This window comes from Labrus mixtus, chromosome 7 (genome assembly GCF_963584025.1).
Source record: "Labrus mixtus chromosome 7, fLabMix1.1, whole genome shotgun sequence".
In the NCBI taxonomy this organism is placed as follows: domain Eukaryota; kingdom Metazoa; phylum Chordata; class Actinopteri; order Labriformes; family Labridae; genus Labrus; species Labrus mixtus.
The window spans coordinates 24850287-24868806 of NC_083618.1; the positions used below are offsets into that span (position 1 = coordinate 24850287).

General features: G+C 41.3%; 1 protein-coding gene and 1 long non-coding RNA gene across 2 annotated transcripts; both read left to right on the plus strand.

The window, feature by feature from the left end:
- Nucleotides 1-7297: 7297 nt before the first annotated feature.
- On the plus strand, nucleotides 7298-9068 carry LOC132977309 (uncharacterized). The gene is made up of 2 exons (XR_009673803.1): nucleotides 7298-8838; nucleotides 9029-9068. It is a non-coding gene; the product is annotated as an uncharacterized LOC132977309 (long non-coding RNA).
- A 245-nt stretch (nucleotides 9069-9313) lies between these two features.
- On the plus strand, nucleotides 9314-14944 carry LOC132977285 (CMP-N-acetylneuraminate-beta-galactosamide-alpha-2,3-sialyltransferase 1-like). Its single transcript, XM_061041815.1, has 6 exons — nucleotides 9314-9782; nucleotides 9940-10136; nucleotides 11606-11785; nucleotides 12024-12063; nucleotides 12156-12275; nucleotides 13727-14944. Exons 1-6 carry the CDS (start codon nucleotides 9522-9524, stop codon nucleotides 13934-13936), a joined length of 1008 nt encoding a protein of 335 aa, XP_060897798.1. The 5' UTR covers nucleotides 9314-9521; the 3' UTR covers nucleotides 13937-14944.
- The last annotated feature ends 3576 nt before the right edge of the window (nucleotides 14945-18520 follow it).

The window sequence follows — 18520 nt, forward strand, 5'->3', positions numbered from 1 at the left end:
ACCTTTCGCTACCGCTGCGGTTTATGCACAAGGTGACAGTGATGTTAATGTTAGTAATGGTTGCAGCTCCTACAGTTAGCTCTCACCTGGGTCACAGCCACAGACATGAATGGTCAAGGTGCCTGTGGAGCTGAGGGAGGGAGGCCCGCTGTCAACCACCAGGATGGGCAGGAAGTACACATTCTGCTCGTGGTGGTTGAAGCCTGACCGCTGGGTCCGGATGCCTGCTGTGTTGTCTGCGTGGGAGATGTGAGTATGTTAGAGGGTGGACGGGTGGGGGGGTTCAGACAGACAAGGGAAAAGCAGAGAATTACACATGAGCAACTTAATATTTGAAGAAGAATAAAAAAAACGTCCCTTCCCTGTCTCTGTTTGTGCTCATCCAAGTCTGTTTTTTTCTTCTTTTTACCAGACTCCAGTAGAAATGATGAAAGTCCTGTGTGTGTTTTTATTGCCTCTGCAGAGGAGGTTATGTTTTTTTCGGTTCTGTTGTTTGTCAGCAGGATTACTGATAAAACTACTCGCCTGATATTTATGAAACTTGGTGGAACGATGTAGAATGGGCCGAGGAAAAAACTCATTAAACTTTGGGAACGGATGTGGATCTAAATCACACACAAGCAAAATATCTCAAAGGTAAAGTGAATGGTATGGTGCTATGCTGGTACTGGACACAACAAAACACAACCTCGACCTCAAACAGGACTTCAAAGAATATAGACAGCATGATTCATCTATAGCTAGACAAAACCATAAGTACATAAAGTAAGGTCAAGCCAACTTTATTTATATAGTACATTTAAAAGAACCATGGTTTACCAAGGCGCCTTACAGAGTAAAAAGTAAAAAAATATATCATAAAATAATATTAAATCATAATATCGATTGGGTTAAAACATGCTTAAAAAAAAGCTTGGCATACGCTATAAAATTGTCTCTCTGAGCTTTGTACTGGGTCAGGGACAGAAGTCCAGTTTCAACGGCTAAAACTGGGCTTATGCATTGAGAGAAACACAATGTGTTTAGCTTTGAAAGCTTCATTAACTACTGCAACCTCAAATTAATGTTTAAATGTCTGCATGGTCTGGCACCTTCTCTGTTTGATGAATTTGTAACAAGACGTCAGGATTCAAGTCGAATCAACACACGCGGTTCAGTAAGCGGTAACTGTTGCATTCCAATGAGGAAAACCTCATTTGGACAATCGGCCTTCTTGGTTATTGGAGCTAATCTATTAAATGGTCTACCCATTGAACTGAAAATGCTACACAGTTTGAATGTTTTTAACAAAGGTATTAAATCATGGCTGAAGGAGAAACAACCTTGTTCTCACACCTAAATGCACATGAGCTCACAAATGTCTGTCGTATATTTCTCTCTTTGTAACTGTATTTTATCCCTGTTGCATTCATAACTGTGCTGTATTTATAACTGAACTGTTTTCATTTTCTTACCCTTTTTATCTTTATCTCTGGTGTTTCTAAAAGCCTCCCGTGGACAGGTGTTGCAAATTAAGAGAAGTGCATCTGGATAGTGCATAGTTAAATGTTACAGCACCAATGTTACTCTATGTCCATGTTAAATAAATAAACAAATAAATACTGTAAATAAACTGTAGCTCTACCTAACATACTGGCTGAAAAGGAGGAGAGGAGAGTAGGTGTGAGGCAGGAGGAGGAGAGGAGTTGTGAGGCAGGAGGAGAGGAGGTGTGAGGCAGCAGGAGAGGAGGTGTGAGGCAGGAGGAGGAGAGGAGGTGTGAGGCAGCAGGAGAGGAGGTGTGAGGCAGGAGGAGGAGAGGAGGTGTGAGGCAGCAGGAGAGTAGGTGTGAGGCAGGAGGAGGAGAGGAGGTGTGAGGCAGCAGGAGGAGAGGAGGTGCGAGGCAGCAGGAGAGGAGGTGTGAGGCAGCAGGAGAGGAGGTGTGAGGCAGGAGGAGAGGATGTGTGAGGCAGGAGGAGACGAGGTGTGAGGTAGCAGGAGAGGAGGTGTGTGGCAGGAGGAGGAGAGGAGGTGTGAGGCAGGAGGAGACGAGGTGTGAGGCAGCAGGAGAGGAGGTGTGAGGCAGGAGGAGAGGAGGTGTGAGTCAGGAGGAGAGGAGGTTTGAGGCAGGAGGAGAGGAGTTGTGAGGCAGCAGGAGAGGAGGTGTGAGTCAGGAGGAGAGGAGGTGAGAGGCAGGAGGAGAGGAGGTGTGAGGCAGCAGGAGGAGGAGAGGAGTTGTGAGGCAGGAGGAGAGGAGGTGTGAAGCAGGAGGAGGTGTGAGGCAGGAGGAGAGGAGTTGTGAGGCAGGAGGAGTGGAGGTGTGAGGCAGGAGGAGAGGAGTTGTGAGGCAGGAGGAGAGGAGGTGTGAGGCAGCAGGAGAGGAGGTGTGTGGCAGGAGGAGGAGAGGAGGTGTGAGGCAGGAGGAGGAGAGTAGGTGTGGGGCAGGAGGAGAGGAGGTGTGAAGCAGGAGGAGGAGGAGAGGAGGTGTGAAGCAGGAGGAGGTGCAGGAGGTGTGAGGCAGGAGGAGAGGAGGTGTGTGGCAGGAGGAGGAGAGGAGGTGTGAGGCAGGAGGAGGAGAGTAGGTGTGGGGCAGGAGGAGAGGAGGTGTGAAGCAGGAGGAGGAGGAGAGGAGGTGTGAAGCAGGAGGAGGTGCAGGAGGTGTGAGGCAGGAGGAGAGGAGGTGTGAGGCAGGAGGAGGAGGAGAGGAGGAGGTGTGAAGCAGGAGGAGGTGCAGGAGGTGTGAGGCAGGAGGAGGAGAGGAGGTGTGAGGCAGGAGGAGAGGAGGAGGTTTGAAGCAGGAGGAGGTGCAGAAGGTGTGAGGAAGGAGGAGGAGAGGAGGTGTGTGGCAGCAGGAGGAGAGGAGGAGGTGTGAAGCAGGAGGAGGTGCAGAAGGTGTGAGGCAACAGGAGGAGGAGAGGAGGTGTGAGGCAGGAGGAGAGGAGGAGGTGTGAAGCAGGAGGAGGTGCAGAAGGTGTGAGGAAGGAGGAGGAGAGGAGGTGTGTGGCAGCAGGAGGAGAGGAGGTGTGAGGCAGGAGGAGAGGAGGTGTGAGTCAGGAGGAGTAGAGGAGGTGTGTGGCAGGAGGTGCAGAAGGTGTGAGGAAGGAGGAGGAGAGGAGGTGTGTGGCAACAGGAGGAGAGGAGGTGTGAGGCAGGAGGAGAGGAGGTGTGAGTCAGGAGGAGGTGCAGAAGGTGTCGTCGAGCCTCTGCAGCAGGTGTCTGTCTCATGTATGAAAACATGTTCCAGACCAACGTCTTCATCTGTTTCCATTATGTAAATCATCTGATTTGATGTCTCTACAACCTCAGAGTCATCAAACCAGTCAGTCCCCGCCTGAACGTTACCTCCCCCACAGCTGGAACACGTTCCCATGTGACCTGCTTTATGAGGCTGTGAACCTTTATGTGATAACAATTGAACACACCTAGCATAAACGCAAACATTAAATATCTCAGCAGGTATTGTGGGTTTGAGGACACACCCACACCACAAAAAAAAAAAAAAAGATGCCCTCCTTCATCGAGGATGTAACAGCCCTGATTGGGTCTACGAGGACAGGGATTCCGCAGCCCTTCATTTTTTGGCTGCGACGCTCTTACATGGACTCTTAGTCTGATATAAAGACGACTCCTGGAACTGGACCTGAATCCAAATCAGGTAGGACAGATTTAAAACACGTTCAGAAGTAGAGAGGGGGAGGGGGGAGAGAGAGAGAGAGAGAGGGGGAAAGAGAGAGAGAGGGCCTAGTGGCCACTGCATCAGGACATTTTGGTAGGGCTTATTACAGCAGAAGAACAAACTTGTTCAAACTCAACCCCCCAATAAGGATTTGGATAAAAATTTTCAAAAGTGTGATTGAGCCAATTCTGTTATACGGAAGCAGGGACAGACTGGGACTACAAAACAGCCCTGGACTTTGACTCGGCTGGCCCACAATACTCATGACACTATACCATCCAAATTACAGCAATAGCACTGATGTTGACTAGATGTTGTGTTAAGAGCATAGTATTCTAGTCTTACTTGAATACTCACAAAAAAATTAAGGTCAAGTCAAGTCAAGTCAAATGTATCTATAAAGCACATTTAAAAACAGCTACAGCTGACCAAAGTGCTGTACAATACATTAAAAAAGAAAAAACAACTTCAGATCACAACGTCCACAAGAGAGAAATATATATATGTATACATATATACAAATAAAAAGAAAGAATATATAAAGAAAGCAACAAAGGAACCTGAAAGAAATGGTCTATTCAGGACCAGGGGACTCAAATGCTAAAATATAAAAGTATGTCTTGAGACGGGACTTAAAAGAGTCAACAGAGGGTGCAGACCTGATTGAATGAGGGAGGCTGTTCCACAGTTTAGGGGCTTTTACTGAAAGGTGTCATCACACTGCAGTCTCTCTGCTGTCAGGTATTTTGTCTTCTTCTGAGGGTGGTAAGAAAAAAAAACCTCTAGGCTGTGACTGTCTGAATTGGGGCGCTTAAAGTAATTTAAGGTTGAGCTGGCGTGGGTGTCATCCTCTGCCCTCGGTCTAAGCTCAACCTGAATAAACAAATGATGGAATGGATTTAATAAAAAACTGGTTTTATGTATCCAATTGAATCATAACATCATCTATTCCATGCAATCTTATGATTACTTTATTACTCAATAATCGTAATTAAATTATGCAGTAATTAACTTACTGCACAAATAATAATGAAAATACACCACTACAAATGTAACTTCTGTATTCAAAGTCTTCAAACTTTGTAAGTATTATCAGAAAACTGTAACGTTACCAAAACTTTAAAAAGTAAAAGCACAACAGTTTTTTTTATATATATACAGTGTATAGCCTATTTCTTAATATTACTGCATGTGGCATTTTACACCTAAAATGTTTAAAGTGGAGCTGTTTTAACTACTATAATCATTATTTCACTTTATTTTATTTCATTAAATTTTTTGCATTGTACTGAGCAACACAAACTGGGTATAGATAAAAATGTAGCAACACCTGAATAACATTTGCTAACATCAGCCAGCAAGTAACTCTCTTTCTCCCTCTCTCATGTCATGTTCCATACTTACTTGCCCTGTATCTGTCTGTGGAACTTCCACCAGCTCATCTCTCTGTCCCTCATCATCACATGTGGCCCTATAGTAGAGGAACAAACCCCCAAAAAAGGCTTTAGTTTTCGAGATACCCCTACCCGAGGTAGAACAAAGCACGACCATATTTTTTCATAACTTGAACATGTCTAGTTTATGAAACGGATAGTTGTCTAAAAATATTTTACTGCAAAATAACTTTTTTTGGATGTTTTATGCATCTTACCAAAAAACGAAAATAGGTCAAATTAGGGCTTCTCCAAAAGGGACAGCTCTAGCCTTATCACATGTGTCTCTGGGAATCAAAATCAGAATTTCACCAAATTTGGACAGGATGTTCACAGATAGTTATTAGTTACAATTATGCAAAGTTTTTATCAATACCATTTTCAATTTTTGAATTTTTCACACTTGTACACACATGTAGTTTGGGCGGAAATTGAAAATTGAAAAGAAAATTCAAAACGTATGTATATCAAAGTCTGTCATTTTTTAAGTAAGGACACCAAACATTGTGTTGTCTTTGTTTGTGTTGTCTTTGGTTATGGTGTCTTGATTTGGTTATGTTGTCTTTGGTTGATGTGCCTTGATTTGGTTGTGTTGTCTTGATTTGGTTGTGTTGTCTTTGGTTGATGTGCCTTGATTTGGTTGTGTTGTCTTTGGTTGTGTTGTCTTGATTTGGTTGTGTTGTCTTTGGTTGATGTGCCTTGATTTGGTTGTGTTGTCTTTGGTTGTGTTGTCTTGATTTGGTTGTGTTGTCTTTGGTTGATGTGCCTTGATTTGGTTGTGTTGTCCTTGGTTGTGTTGTCTTGATTTGGTTATGTTGTCTTTGGTTGATGTGCCTTGATTTGGTTGTGTTGTCTTTGGTTGTGTTGTCTTGATTTGTTTGTGTTGTCCTTGGTTGTGTTGTCTTGATTTGGTTGTGTTGTCTTTGGTTGTGTTGTCTTGATTTGGTTGTGTTGTCTTTGGTTGTGTTGTCTTTGGTTGTGTTGTCTTGATTTGTTTGTGTTGTCCTTGGTTGTGTTGTCTTGATTTGGTTGTGTTGTCTTTGGTTGTGTTGTCTTTGGTTGTGTTGTCTTTGGTTGTGTTGTCTTGATTTGTTTGTGTTGTCCTTGGTTGTGTTGTCTTGATTTGGTTGTGTTGTCTTTGGTTGTGTTGTCTTGATTTGGTTGTGTTGTCTTTGGTTGTGTTGTCTTGATTTGTTTGTGTTGTCCTTGGTTATGTTGTCTTGATTTGGTTGTGTTGTCTTTGGTTGTGTTGTCTTGATTTGGTTGTGTTGTCTTTGGTTGTGTTGTCTTGATTTGGTTGTATTGTCTTTGGTTATGTTGTCTTGATTTGGTTGTGTTGTCTTTGGTTGTGTTGTCTTGATTTGGTTGTGTTGTCCTTGGTTGTGTTGTCTTGATTTGGTTGTGTTATCTTTGGTTGTGTTGTCTTGATTTGGTTGTGTTGTCCTTGGTTGTGTTGTCTTGATTTGGTTGTGTTGTCTTTGGTTGTGTTGTCTTGATTTGTTTGTGTTGTCCTTGGTTATGTTGTCTTGATTTGGTTGTGTTGTCCTTGGTTATGTTGTCTTGATTTGGTTGTGTTGTCTTTGGTTGTGTTGTCTTGATTTGGTTGTGTTGTCTTTGGTTGTGTTGTCTTGATTTGGTTGTATTGTCTTTGGTTGATGTGTCTTGATTTGGTTGTGTTGTCTTGATTTGTTTGTGTTGTCTTTGGTTGTGTTGTCTTGATTTGGTTGATGTGTCTTGATTTGGTTGTGTTGTCTTTGGTTGTGTTGTCTTTGGTTGTGTTGTCTTTGGTTGTGTTGTCTTGGTTTGGTTGTATTGTCTTTGGTTGATGTGTCTTGATTTGGTTGTGTTGTTTTTGGTTGTGCGGCTGCTGCTGCCGGCTGTGCTGCTGAACATTTCAGTGAGCTTGCGACATTTAGCGGCTTCACTTTCTAAATGTCGCATTTATTTTCCCCTCGCCTTCTCAGCCCCACCCTTTTCTTTGCGTTTTTACCGACGTTATCCATATTTTTGTGCTTCACTACTACTACCAAAGATCGTCTTCGCTGCTACTACTTCTTCTTCTTCTTCTTCTTCTTTTCAATTAGCTGGTGGGCAGGAAAAAAAAATTAAAAACTGGTGATGACTACGTGGCGGTCGCCGGCCGCCAGCCGTCCTGGAGTACCGGCCGTTCTGTGATTCTCCAGAACACACAGATGGTGCTCTCTGCTCTCTGATCACTGATAGAAACACCACACATAGATCCGCATATCAAAGCAATGCCCTGATCTCCAACTCACAAATTCAACAAACAGACAAAGATAATAAACATAAATATATGAATCAGTGGAAATTAGAAACCCAAACAATACATAGATTAGAATTCTATAGTTTACTGGACAGGGAATTTAATTAGCCCAATATTTAAGAGAAATAAAAGAACCTCTTAAAAGACAAACAATAACTAAATACAGGCTCAGTGATCACAGACTGGCTGTAGAAACTGGTCGACATAGAAGACAGTGGTTAGAGAGATCTGTGTGAGTGTGTGTGCACTGTGGAACAGGACAGGTGGAAACTGAACTTCATTTCCTCACTAGCTGCCCCAAATATAAAGACATTAGAGACACCTTCTTTCCCAGATTTAATGATCGAAATCCCCGGCTTTCTTTCCCTCCCTAAAGAGGAACAGATGAGAATCACTCTGGGAGAAGAGAGCTCGACTGTAGAGATATCAGTAGAATATGTGTTTGCATGTAATCGAGTGAGAGAGGGTTCTATGTAGGTTAATTATTCAAATCAAATCTATTCAAATAACTTTATTCATCCATTAGGAACTTCATTTGTGTAAAAGAGCATCAGTGCGCATACAGCTAAACATAAAACCAACAGCAGAAACACACACATACAAATGGCTCTCTTAAAAGCATGATAAATAGGTCATAAATAATTGTTATAAGCTGTTATTGTTATATTCAAGGTTCGTCATGTCACAATACATGACTGGTCACAATATAAGACATGTTTACTCATCTGTAAATCATTTTCATTACTCTTTTATGTAATTGTATTTTTCTTCATTATTTAATTTCATATCTAAATGATTATAATGTGTATTGTATATTTTGCTTTGGCAACATGTTTAACCCAAACGTCATGCCAATAAAGCCATTTGAATTGAACAAAAAATTGAATTGAATTGAGAGAGGGGAGAGAGAGGGAGAGAGAGAGAGAGGGGAGAGAGACAGAGGGAGAGAGAGAGAGAGAGAGAGAGAGAGAGAGAGAGAGAGAGAGAGAGTGGGTGAGCAAGCCCCCAGGAAAATTGTGGTGTGATTAAAAACTTGATGAACTGTGTTTGTTGTAAGTGACTTCATCAGCCGCTCCTCTCGTCAGCTGGAGTCCATAAAGCCGAACATCCTGCTCTGTTAATTATAAACAGATTATTAAGAGTGCTGGATGTGTGTGTGTGTCTCTGTGTGTGAGTGTGTTCATGTTGCTCCGTGATGATGATGTTGTGCTCGTCCACACTTCCTTCAATGAACTTCTCCCCTCATTGTGTATCTTTTGGGTGGTTCAGCCTCGAGGGCATTCGTGGATTTGTTTTTAAACTTGTGTGTTTTTCTGTTGGCATGTGGAAGCTGATGAGAGATAATAACAGGCTGTCAGACAAACAGATGAAAAGTCAGGTGAAACTATTCCAGTTGGTCCTCATTCTTAAATGTAGACAGGCTGAGACAAAGGGGGGAGCAGCAGCTTGTTATTAATAACCCTTTGACGTGCTAACAGGTCACAGGGGTAATAACATAATCCGTTATTGATCCTAGGAGGAGGAATCCAAAAATATACAGACAAGAAGAAGAGCATGCATGAGTGCAAAAGAATAGATCAAGTAAAAATAACATGTATGTACAAGTCTTAACTATGTGTATAAAGTAAAGGATACACCCAGTGCAGTCCAAACTACAGAATGTATAGGAGGCTGTGAGAAGGTCGAGTTCAGGAGAGAGAGAGAGAGAGAACAGCTTCACAGGGTGTAGTGTCATACCTCATGATTCAGGGAGGCAGGTGAGAGGGAAAGCATCCTGGGTGTGCCTGGGTGTGGCAGCATCTGAAGTATTAAAGTATTAAGTATTCAAGTATTAAAAATACAGACACAGAAACAGCCTGTTCTGAGCAGGGCTGAAATAGAGGGGTTAATAGGCATGATCAAATACAGGATCAGAGTGGATTTATAACAAGAAACTTCACACACATGTTTTGAGGAGCTCTGACACTTAATTACACTGAAGAAGGGGAGAATATGTGACCTTTAACCTGTACTGATACAAGATGAACTTGCACCACAGAAAGATAAAACAAAGACTAATATCCATATTAACCCTCATCACCTTTTCATTTCTATATCATTGTGATTATTCCACCTTTGAAGTAGTATGAAGGTGTTTCCATCCCCCTGATAATGTCTCTGCTCTCGTCACAGACTCCCACAGAGAAGATGAAGACCATAGTGAGGCTCCCCCTTCTGCTGTGTGTGGTTGGCTTGTGTGTGTATATGAGAGAGTACGTGTTGCAGGAACCTTTTCTGCATCAAACCACCTGGGACTGTGAGAGCAATTCATCAGCAAAGGATCCGTGGTTCAATGATCGTTTCAACAAATCAGTTAAACTCTTTATGTCTCCAAATGACCGTCTACCAGAGCGAGCCTTTCAGTGGTGGAGGGTAAGTGACCTCTAATACATCATTACATCTTCATCTTATTCATATACTGGACTAACTGCTGTGTGTGTGTGTGTGTGTGTGTGTGTGTGTGTGTGTGTCTGTGTCTGTGTGTGTGTGTGTGTCTATGTGTGTGTGTGTGTGTGTGTGTGTGTTTCAGCGCATGCGGGGAGAAAAGGGTAACTTCAGTGTGTATAAAGAGGCGGTGTCCGAGGCATTTCAGGTCCTGCCTCACTCTCCTAACGTTCTGGATCCGACCCCCCGGAGCTGCAGGAGTTGTGCTGTGGTCGGTAACTCTGTCAGCTTGAGGGGATCACGTTATGGACCTCTCATAAACTTCCAGGATCTTGTCTTTAGGTAAATCCTACAGCTATTTTCCTCATGTCTCAGTATGTTTACATGAAGTTAGCAGTGTCACTGTGAGGCGAGTCAGCACGCAACCTCATCAAACGGAGGAGCTCTCTCCATAGCATCGCTCATCTGGAGGAATAGAAAAATGTGGAGACAGTCATGGAGAGTAAAGAGAGGACAGCTTCTTATGGTCGCCCTCCAGACGCTTCAGACCCAAACTAAACGTTCTGAGTGCTCTACAGTCCATGTTGGGCTTGGACTTGAAGTTGAACAGCTGAAATGTTGTGGTCATCCTTCAGATATCACAGATAGATAGAGGGAGAGTCTGCGTCGTAAACGAGCAAAAATGAAAGCTCAGAGTAGGAAATGTTTTTCACTGGTTCGTGACGTAGGTCAACAGGAAGAAGGTCCAGTAGTACCTCAGGTTCGTTGGCCGTAGTTAGATTTGTTTTGCAGCCAGCGAGATGGTGACATCCAGGACGACACACAAATGACAAAACAGATGTAACATGAAAAAACACGTTGGAGAGAAGGAACTATTTATTACCTACTAAAACATCACTAACTGGAAGGGGAGATATCGCCACCTGCTGGAGCGGAGTGGAATGACTTCTGTCAATAATGGATTCTCTCTCTGAGCTTTGTACTGGGTCAGGGACAGAAGTCCAGTTTAAACGGCTAAAACTGGGCTTATACATTGAGAGAAACACAATATGTTTAGCTTTGAAAGCTTCATTAACTACTGCAACCTCAAATTAATGTTTAAATGTCTGCATGGTCTGGCACCTTCTCTGTTTGATGAATTTGTAACAAGACGTCAGGATTCAAGTTGAATCAACACACGCGCTTCAGTAAGCGGTAACTGTTGCATTCCAATGAGGAAAACCTCATTTGGACAATCAGCCTTCTTGGTTATTGGAGCTAATCTATGAAATGGTCTACCCACTGAACTGAAAATGCTACACAGTTTGAATGTTTTTAACAAAGGTATTAAATCATGGCTGAAGGAGAAACAACCTTGTTCTCACACCTAAATGCACATGAGCTCACAAATGTCTGTCGTATATTTCTCTCTTTGTAACTGTATTTTATCCCTGTTGCATTCATAACTGTGCTGTATTTATAACTGAACTGTTTTCATTTTCTTACCCTTTTTATCTTTATCTCTGGTGTTTCTAAAAGCCTTCCAAAATTAGCATTTTGCTATAAACACTAAGAGAAGTGCATCTGGAACTTGTGCATGGTTAAATGTTACAGCACCAATGTTACTCTATGTCCATGTTAAATAAATAAATAAATAAATAAACTGTAGCTCTACCTAACATACTGGCTGAAAAATAAGACGTGTTTGAAAAGGAAGAACGTAAAGTTTCTGGATCTAAGCAGTCGTCTTGTGCTTTGATGCACTGTGACATGTGAAATGTTTGCACCAGGAGAGACTGGTTTCATGAAATATTTCCCTCTGTACAATCCAGAATTAACGGTGGTAGGATCAAAGGATTTGAGGCAGACGTCGGGAACAAAACCACTCATCACATCATGTTCCCTGAGAGTATGCAGCACTTGGACAACACCACTCGTCTGGTCATGTTTCCATTCAAGACGGCTGATATCCGATGGATTGGGAAGGCCATATCCACAGGATATTACGGAACGTGAGTCTGATTTTTATTACATAAACACATAACTTTGTCTTTCATAAGACCAGGTACAAATGAGTATAACGGGACTAAGCTTTGTCAATCAATCAATCTTTATTTCACATCACAGAAATTGACAAAGTAGACCTAAACTTTTTCATCAAACACTCTCTCTGCATCACTTCACCTGTATAGGCTTTTATTATTTACCTGAAAATGAAGTATTGAAGTTTGAAATGTCATGTCTCAACAGCCCACACTTCAGAGCAAAGGTCAGAGCCAACAAGAATTTGGTGAGTATTTTCAGTTGATTGATTGATGATCAAATGTATTGGCTGTAAAAACTTTCATATAAAGTTTAAGGTGTGTTTGTGATTCTTAACAGGCGATGGTGGTCAACCCGGTCTTTATGCAATACGTCCATGAAGCATGGCTGGAAAAGAAGGGCTATTATCCTTCCACTGGATTTATGACTTTGGTTCTGGCCATGCATCTTTGTGATGAGGTGAGTTAAATGTGTCAGTACCCTCCCTAATGTCTCCCCCCTGGTGTCTCTCCCTGGTCTTTCCCCTGGTGTCTCTCCCTAATGTCTCCCCCCTGGTGTCTCTCCCTCATGTCTGCCCCATTTAAAGTCTTAAATGCATGTTTGGATAAATAAAAACGGTCTCATGTTTAGAGATAGTGGTGGGCGATATAACGATCTTAGATCGTGAAGGATTTTAACTTGCTGACGATCTGCCAAAGCAGAGAGATTGTAGAACCGGAATTATGTGTTTATTCTATCATGCTGCAGTTTATGCTCCGACACAGCATAAACTCCCCCTCCCTCCTTTTTTGCTCCTCAGCGGTGAAAACGAAACTTAAAAGTAAAGTCCACAAAAACAACTCCATCCCGTTTACATGCAACTGTTCTGATATTTTTCCAAACCGACACGGCGTGAGCAACAGTTAACTTATCTGCATAGTTTGCACAGTTAAGATTAGCCTACATCTCGGATAGCGACACAAGAAACCGTTTAATGAGCCGGAGAGACGTTCACAGTCTGCAGAGAGACAGACAGTGAGGGGAGATATAACCCCGGTGTTTAAAATGTTGCTGTCATGTTTTCTGCTCTCTCTCGGTTTTTAAAAGTTACTTATCAAGCTTCTCCACCCGAAGCTCACCTGTTGTGATAACCAAATTTATAGGGATTACACTAAACGACGTTAGACGTTGTGTGCAGCAGGCAGGTGAGAGTGAGTAACCATGGTGACTGTCTGTCTGTCAATCAACAATGTCCCGCCCCCTCTATGAATTAAACTCTTGTGTCAGTAAAACTTACTTTTATCATGTGTCACGGAATGAACACATTCTGTATTATGTTTGATTATATATAAACTAAACTAAAGTTAGTCCAATGATGTCATAAAAACAAAAAAGGCTGCAAGTCTGTATGAAGCTGTAGCTATAGGAACTCTGCAGGACTAAATAGAACATCTCGAAGTCTACATGTTTTTAAATGATTGCATCTCTGCGTGAAAATGTTCCTGATGAACATAAAAAGAGGCCACATAACTAAATCATAATTTCAAAGTGGTGAGGAAAACCTTCAAATTGTGCATAAATATTGATCAAATTGAGGGAAAGACATTTCTGTTGCTAAAGATGTTCAGGGTGAGAGACCTCGAGACCTCCTACAAAGATGTTTTTTAAATAGATTAAACTTGTCAGCACAGTTTTTGTTTATTTAAAAACATTATACAGGGAAATAAGTTTGGTTGAACTGGTCAGTAACTTACAAATTTGTCTAAAGAACAGTATGAAAAAAATCGTGATCGTGATTTTGCCAAAAAAAAATTGTGATATGATATTTTTCCCATATCGCCCACCTCTATTTAGAGATATACGCTGTTATGAATATTTGTGATTTGAAGAGTTTGATCTTTTTCAGTCATGTTTGTTTGTTTTTTTCACAGTTACACGTGTTTGGTTTTGGAGCAGATGAAAATGGAGACTGGAACCATTACTGGTCCTTAAACGCTTGGAAGCTCATCAAAACTGGAGGCCATCCCGGAGCATTTGAGTACCAAACCATCGAGAAGCTGGGGGAGCATCGAATAATCCGCTTTTATCGAGGCTGGGGTCCTCATGCTCTTCATTTAATGAACAAGGAGAGCAAAGTGTGAGGCTGAAGACATGGGACTAATTATTCATCATCAGGGATGTGAAATGAGTCATTTTAAGTTAATCACAATTAATCATACTTTTCATTGAATGTTTGAAATTCACAGTTTTTATGCTTTTATTTTGTATTTTTGCTGGGGGTACTTTAGTTGCTGTTTTAATTGAACCCTGCTTTTATTTTGAAATAAAGTAAGGAACCAGAGTGACCACGCCCCTGTGTGGACAAAAACTGCCCTGAGAATGTTTTGGTGGTAGATTAGAAAACAGCGTCTGGAAAGCAATGAAATGGTAGAGCGCGGCTTTTTGCACTTTGATGTCAAACAACATGGAGGAGGGAGGAGGAGAAGAGCTCTTTCTCTTTCTCTTTCTGCTGGACATAGTTTAGTTATTTAAGTGAATAATTTATGATGTCCTTTGGAGTGTACCGACGTCGTCTTCTTCTAATGAGTGTTCGACAGGCTTTGAGCTGTAAAGTGTGATCCTGCCCCCTGGAGGCTAAGTGGTTGTCATGCAGCGCCTCAACCTTTTCAGTCAGAAAGGAGGGGTGGATTCGAATTGTCCCTCCTATCTCCTTTCACTATCCACTTCACCTTAACCCCGGGGAAAGGGTCTTGAGGTTAAGGAAATATGTTAGGAAGTCATAAAGGACTTAAGGAAAGGCGATCGCGTTGCTCTGACAATCCGACCACATTTCCACAAGGCGACGGCATTAAATGCGACAGGTCAGCGGAGGTCAATGACGTGGGTCTGCCGTGTTGAAACTACAATGTTCCGAAAATGGACTACTAAAAGCGCATCTAAAAAACGTTCCCCTGTGCCTTCTTAACAGTGAAATAGTCCTAATTACCACAAGGTTGGGATTGAAAATAATATCAAAATAAGTATGATTGTATGAAATTAATTGTTACATTTATGCAAGATATAGCCTACACATGTTTGTAAGCATGCAAATGTACAACTGCACAAAGCATTCTTAAGTGAATGAAATATGTTGAATAAAACATGATCTGTGTCACTTTACGATCATCGTTAATGTTCATGAACGGTCGGATGCGCGACTCGCTTTAAATGTTGCGGCCGCAAGGAATTGTGGGGCCGTCATAAGAATAATAATAACTTTATTTAAAAACACAGGTTTACAAAGTGCTTTGACAAACAGCAAAAACAGAACAAAGCAAACTAAACCAAACACAGAAGAACATAAACAACAGCAAGAACAGAACAAATGCAAAATACTAAAAATAATTAAATACAATTCAACAGAAAAGAACCCATAGTGCACAATACCCAACAGACATATATAACCTGACCATCACAAGAACCATTATAAGAACCCAGGCAACACAAGAACCCAACAACACGAGCTGAGACCAAGAGGAGCAAAGATTTAAAATGATGTAAGAAACTAAAAGAGCTAAAAGCAAATAAAAAGATAACAGCAATAAGAAGGTAAAAGCAGTAAAAGAAATAGAAACAAGTGGTTAAAGGATAAAAAACAACAACTATAATATTAATAAAAATAAAAAGTAAATATAAATATAAAACATAAATAGACAAAGTAAGTAAGATAAGAAATTACCAAGTTAAAACACAAGAGGAGTTAAGATATGAGCATAAATACGAGATAAGAGCATAAATAAAGAGCATAAATAAAAGGACAGTAAGAAGTAAAAGAAGATAAAAATAGTAAAACCAGTAAGAAAAGACATTAAGAAGACGACATCACATAAAAGCAAGTCTGTAAAAGTACATTTTAAGAAGGGATTTAAAAGAATTGAGGGAATCTGCAAGTTTCATCTCCTCAGGGAGGTCGTTCCAACGTCGAGGGGCCCTGACTGAAAAGGCCCGGTCACCTTTAGTTTTAAGTCTCGACTTTGGAACGACCAGGAGGCCCCCACCTGAGGATCTAAGACTGTGGGCTGGCTCATATGGTGTCAGTAGCTCTGTTATATAGCTTGGAGCCAGCCCCGTACGTGCTTTAAAAGTAATGAGTAAAATCGAATCGATTCTAAAACTTACAGGAAGCCAATGTAATGAAGCTAAAATTGGAGTGATGTGATGTCGTCTGTTACAACCAGTAAGAAGCCTAGCTGCTGCATTTTGGACTAGCTGGAGGCGAGACAGTGACTTATTTGTGATTCCGGAAAAGAGGGAGTTACAGTAGTCAAGTCGGGAGAAAATGAGGGCGTGGATGATCTTTTCAAGGTCTGGTTGGGTTAGTATTGTTTTAATTTTGGAGATGGTGCGTAGATGGAAGAAGCATGATCGGACAAATGTTTTGATATGGGATTCAAAGGTGAGATTGCAATCAAATGTTATTCCTAGATTTCTGGCGGTGGGTTGGACATTGGCGAAAAGGGACCAAGGCTGCTCTTTGAAATATGAGTGGAGTTTGGCGGGTTGAATACTATGATTTCAGATTTAGAATTGTTAAGTTGGAGAAAGTTTTGTGCCATCCAGCAGTTGATATCGTTGAGACAGTTTCTGACAGCAGCTAGGTCCTAGCGTCCTCAGGTCTCAAAGGAAGGTATATCTGTGTGTCGTCTGCATAGCAGTGAAAGGAGACTTTGTGGCGTTCAATTATTTGGCCAAGAGGCAGCATATAAATGGAGAATAAAATGGGACCTAAAACCGAACCTTGCGGTACACCACAGGTAATGTTAGAGGTAGAGGAGGAGTAGTTACCGATGGTGACCGCGAAGGTTCTTTCTAAAAGATAAGAGTAAAACCAGCTAAGTACAGTATCCTTTAAACCAACCCATTTTCTGAGACGATCAATTAAAATTGTGTGATCAACAGTATCAAAAGCTGCGCTAAGAGCTAAAAAAATTAAAATTGTGCCCTCCCCTCTATCTGCTGCTAAAAGAAGGTCATTGGTTACCTTGAGGAGGGCAGTCTCTGTGCAGTGACAAGCTCTAAAACCGGATTGGAATTTCTCAAAGAGGTTATTTTCAGTCATAAAAGATAAAAGTTGTGTTGAAACCACCTTTTCTAAAACTTTTGATAAAAATGGAAGTTTTGAGATTGGTCTAAAATTTTTAAAATCAGTGGGATCAAGGTTGGGTTTCTTTAAAAGTGGTTGGACCACAGCATGTTTAAAAGCAGAGGGGACTACACCTTCCACCAAGGAACTATTAATAATGGATAAAATACTGGGTCCAACTGTGTTAAAAACCTCTTTGAGAAACGTTGTGGGAATAAAATCAAGGCTGCACGTAGCTGATTTCATGTGGGTTAAAATTTCAGATAAAAGGTCAAGGACACTGGCTCAAAACTGCTAAAATAACTGTTAAGTTCCCTGCTGGTGTCTAAAATACGGTCTGGGGGGATGATTTGTTGCCTAATGTCCTTGACTTTATTTATTTTATTTATTTTTTAATTTTTATTTTACCAGGCAGAATTGCTTGAGATCAAATTACCTCTTTTTTGAGCAAGAGTGTTTTTTGAAGACTGTCCCATGCGGAGGGAGCAGAGTACATGAAGGCCCTCTTCCCAAACTCAGTACGAGTTCTGGGGACTGACGTAGATAGAAAGTCCAGAGAGCGCAAACTGTATGATGGATTTGATTTAAAAGTGAGGTAGGTGCAGAGGTATGAAGGGAGTAGTCCAGTAATAGCTTTATAAATGAAGGTGTACCAGTGAAGAAGCCTACGAGCTGACAGGGACAGCCAGCCTACTTTAGAGTACAGGGTGCAATGATGGGTGAGTGATTTACAGCCGGTAATGAATCTTAACGCACAATGATAAGTAGCATCCAGCATGTGCAGTGAGGTAGAGCAGGCAGTCATGTACAGTACATCACCATAATCTAATAATGGAATAAAAGTAGCAGCAATAAGCCTCTTTTTAGAAACAAAAGAAAAACAAGATTTATGTCTGAAATAAAAGCCCAATCTCACCTTTAGTTTCTTTGCCAGGTTCTCGATATGGGGTTTAAAAGACAAATTGTCATCAAGGATGATACCAAGGTATTTAAAAGTGGAAACGGTCTCAATAAGAGTACCTTGAAATGTAAATAGAGTGGTCCCAACAGTTAGTTTTGTCCCTGGATTTAGTGAAGATCATCATTTTAGTTTTATCTGCATTAAGTACCAGTCTTAAAGACAGGAGTTGGGCTTCTATTTCTTTAAAAGCAGCTTGCAAGCGATCAACAGCCTTTAACACAGTCTCTCCAAAACAATAAATAATAGTATCATCAGCATAAAAATGGGCATTTGCATTTTGGACATATTTCCCCAAATCATTAATATAAATAGTAAACAACAAGGGACCTAATATAGAGTCTTGTGGCACCCCCTTGTGGACAGCCAACGTATCAGAGGAGCAGCCATCAATTTTAACACATTGAGTCCTGTCTGAAAGATAGTTAGAAAACCAACCAACAGCAGAATTAGACAATCCTATATTAGCCAGTCTATGCAATAATACATCATGGTCCACCGTATCGAAGGCCTTGGCAAAATCAATTTAGTAGCTGCTGTGACTGTACTGTGTGATTTTCTAAAACCAGACTGATAACAAGATAAAATTTCATTAAGACTCAAGAAATCCTTCAACTGATCACTAACCAGGCTTTCTAAAATTTT

Excerpts from the sequence above, each read along its gene's own strand:
- LOC132977285 (XM_061041815.1), top strand. The coding sequence starts at position 9,522 with ATGTCTCTGCTCTCGTCACAGACTCCCACAGAGAAGATGAAGACCATA. Across the intron at positions 10,137-11,605 it reads TTCCAGGATCTTGTCTTTAG|AATTAACGGTGGTAGGATCA; the intron begins GTAAATCCTACA and ends TGTACAATCCAG. Across the intron at positions 11,786-12,023 it reads TCCACAGGATATTACGGAAC|CCCACACTTCAGAGCAAAGG; the intron begins GTGAGTCTGATT and ends ATGTCTCAACAG.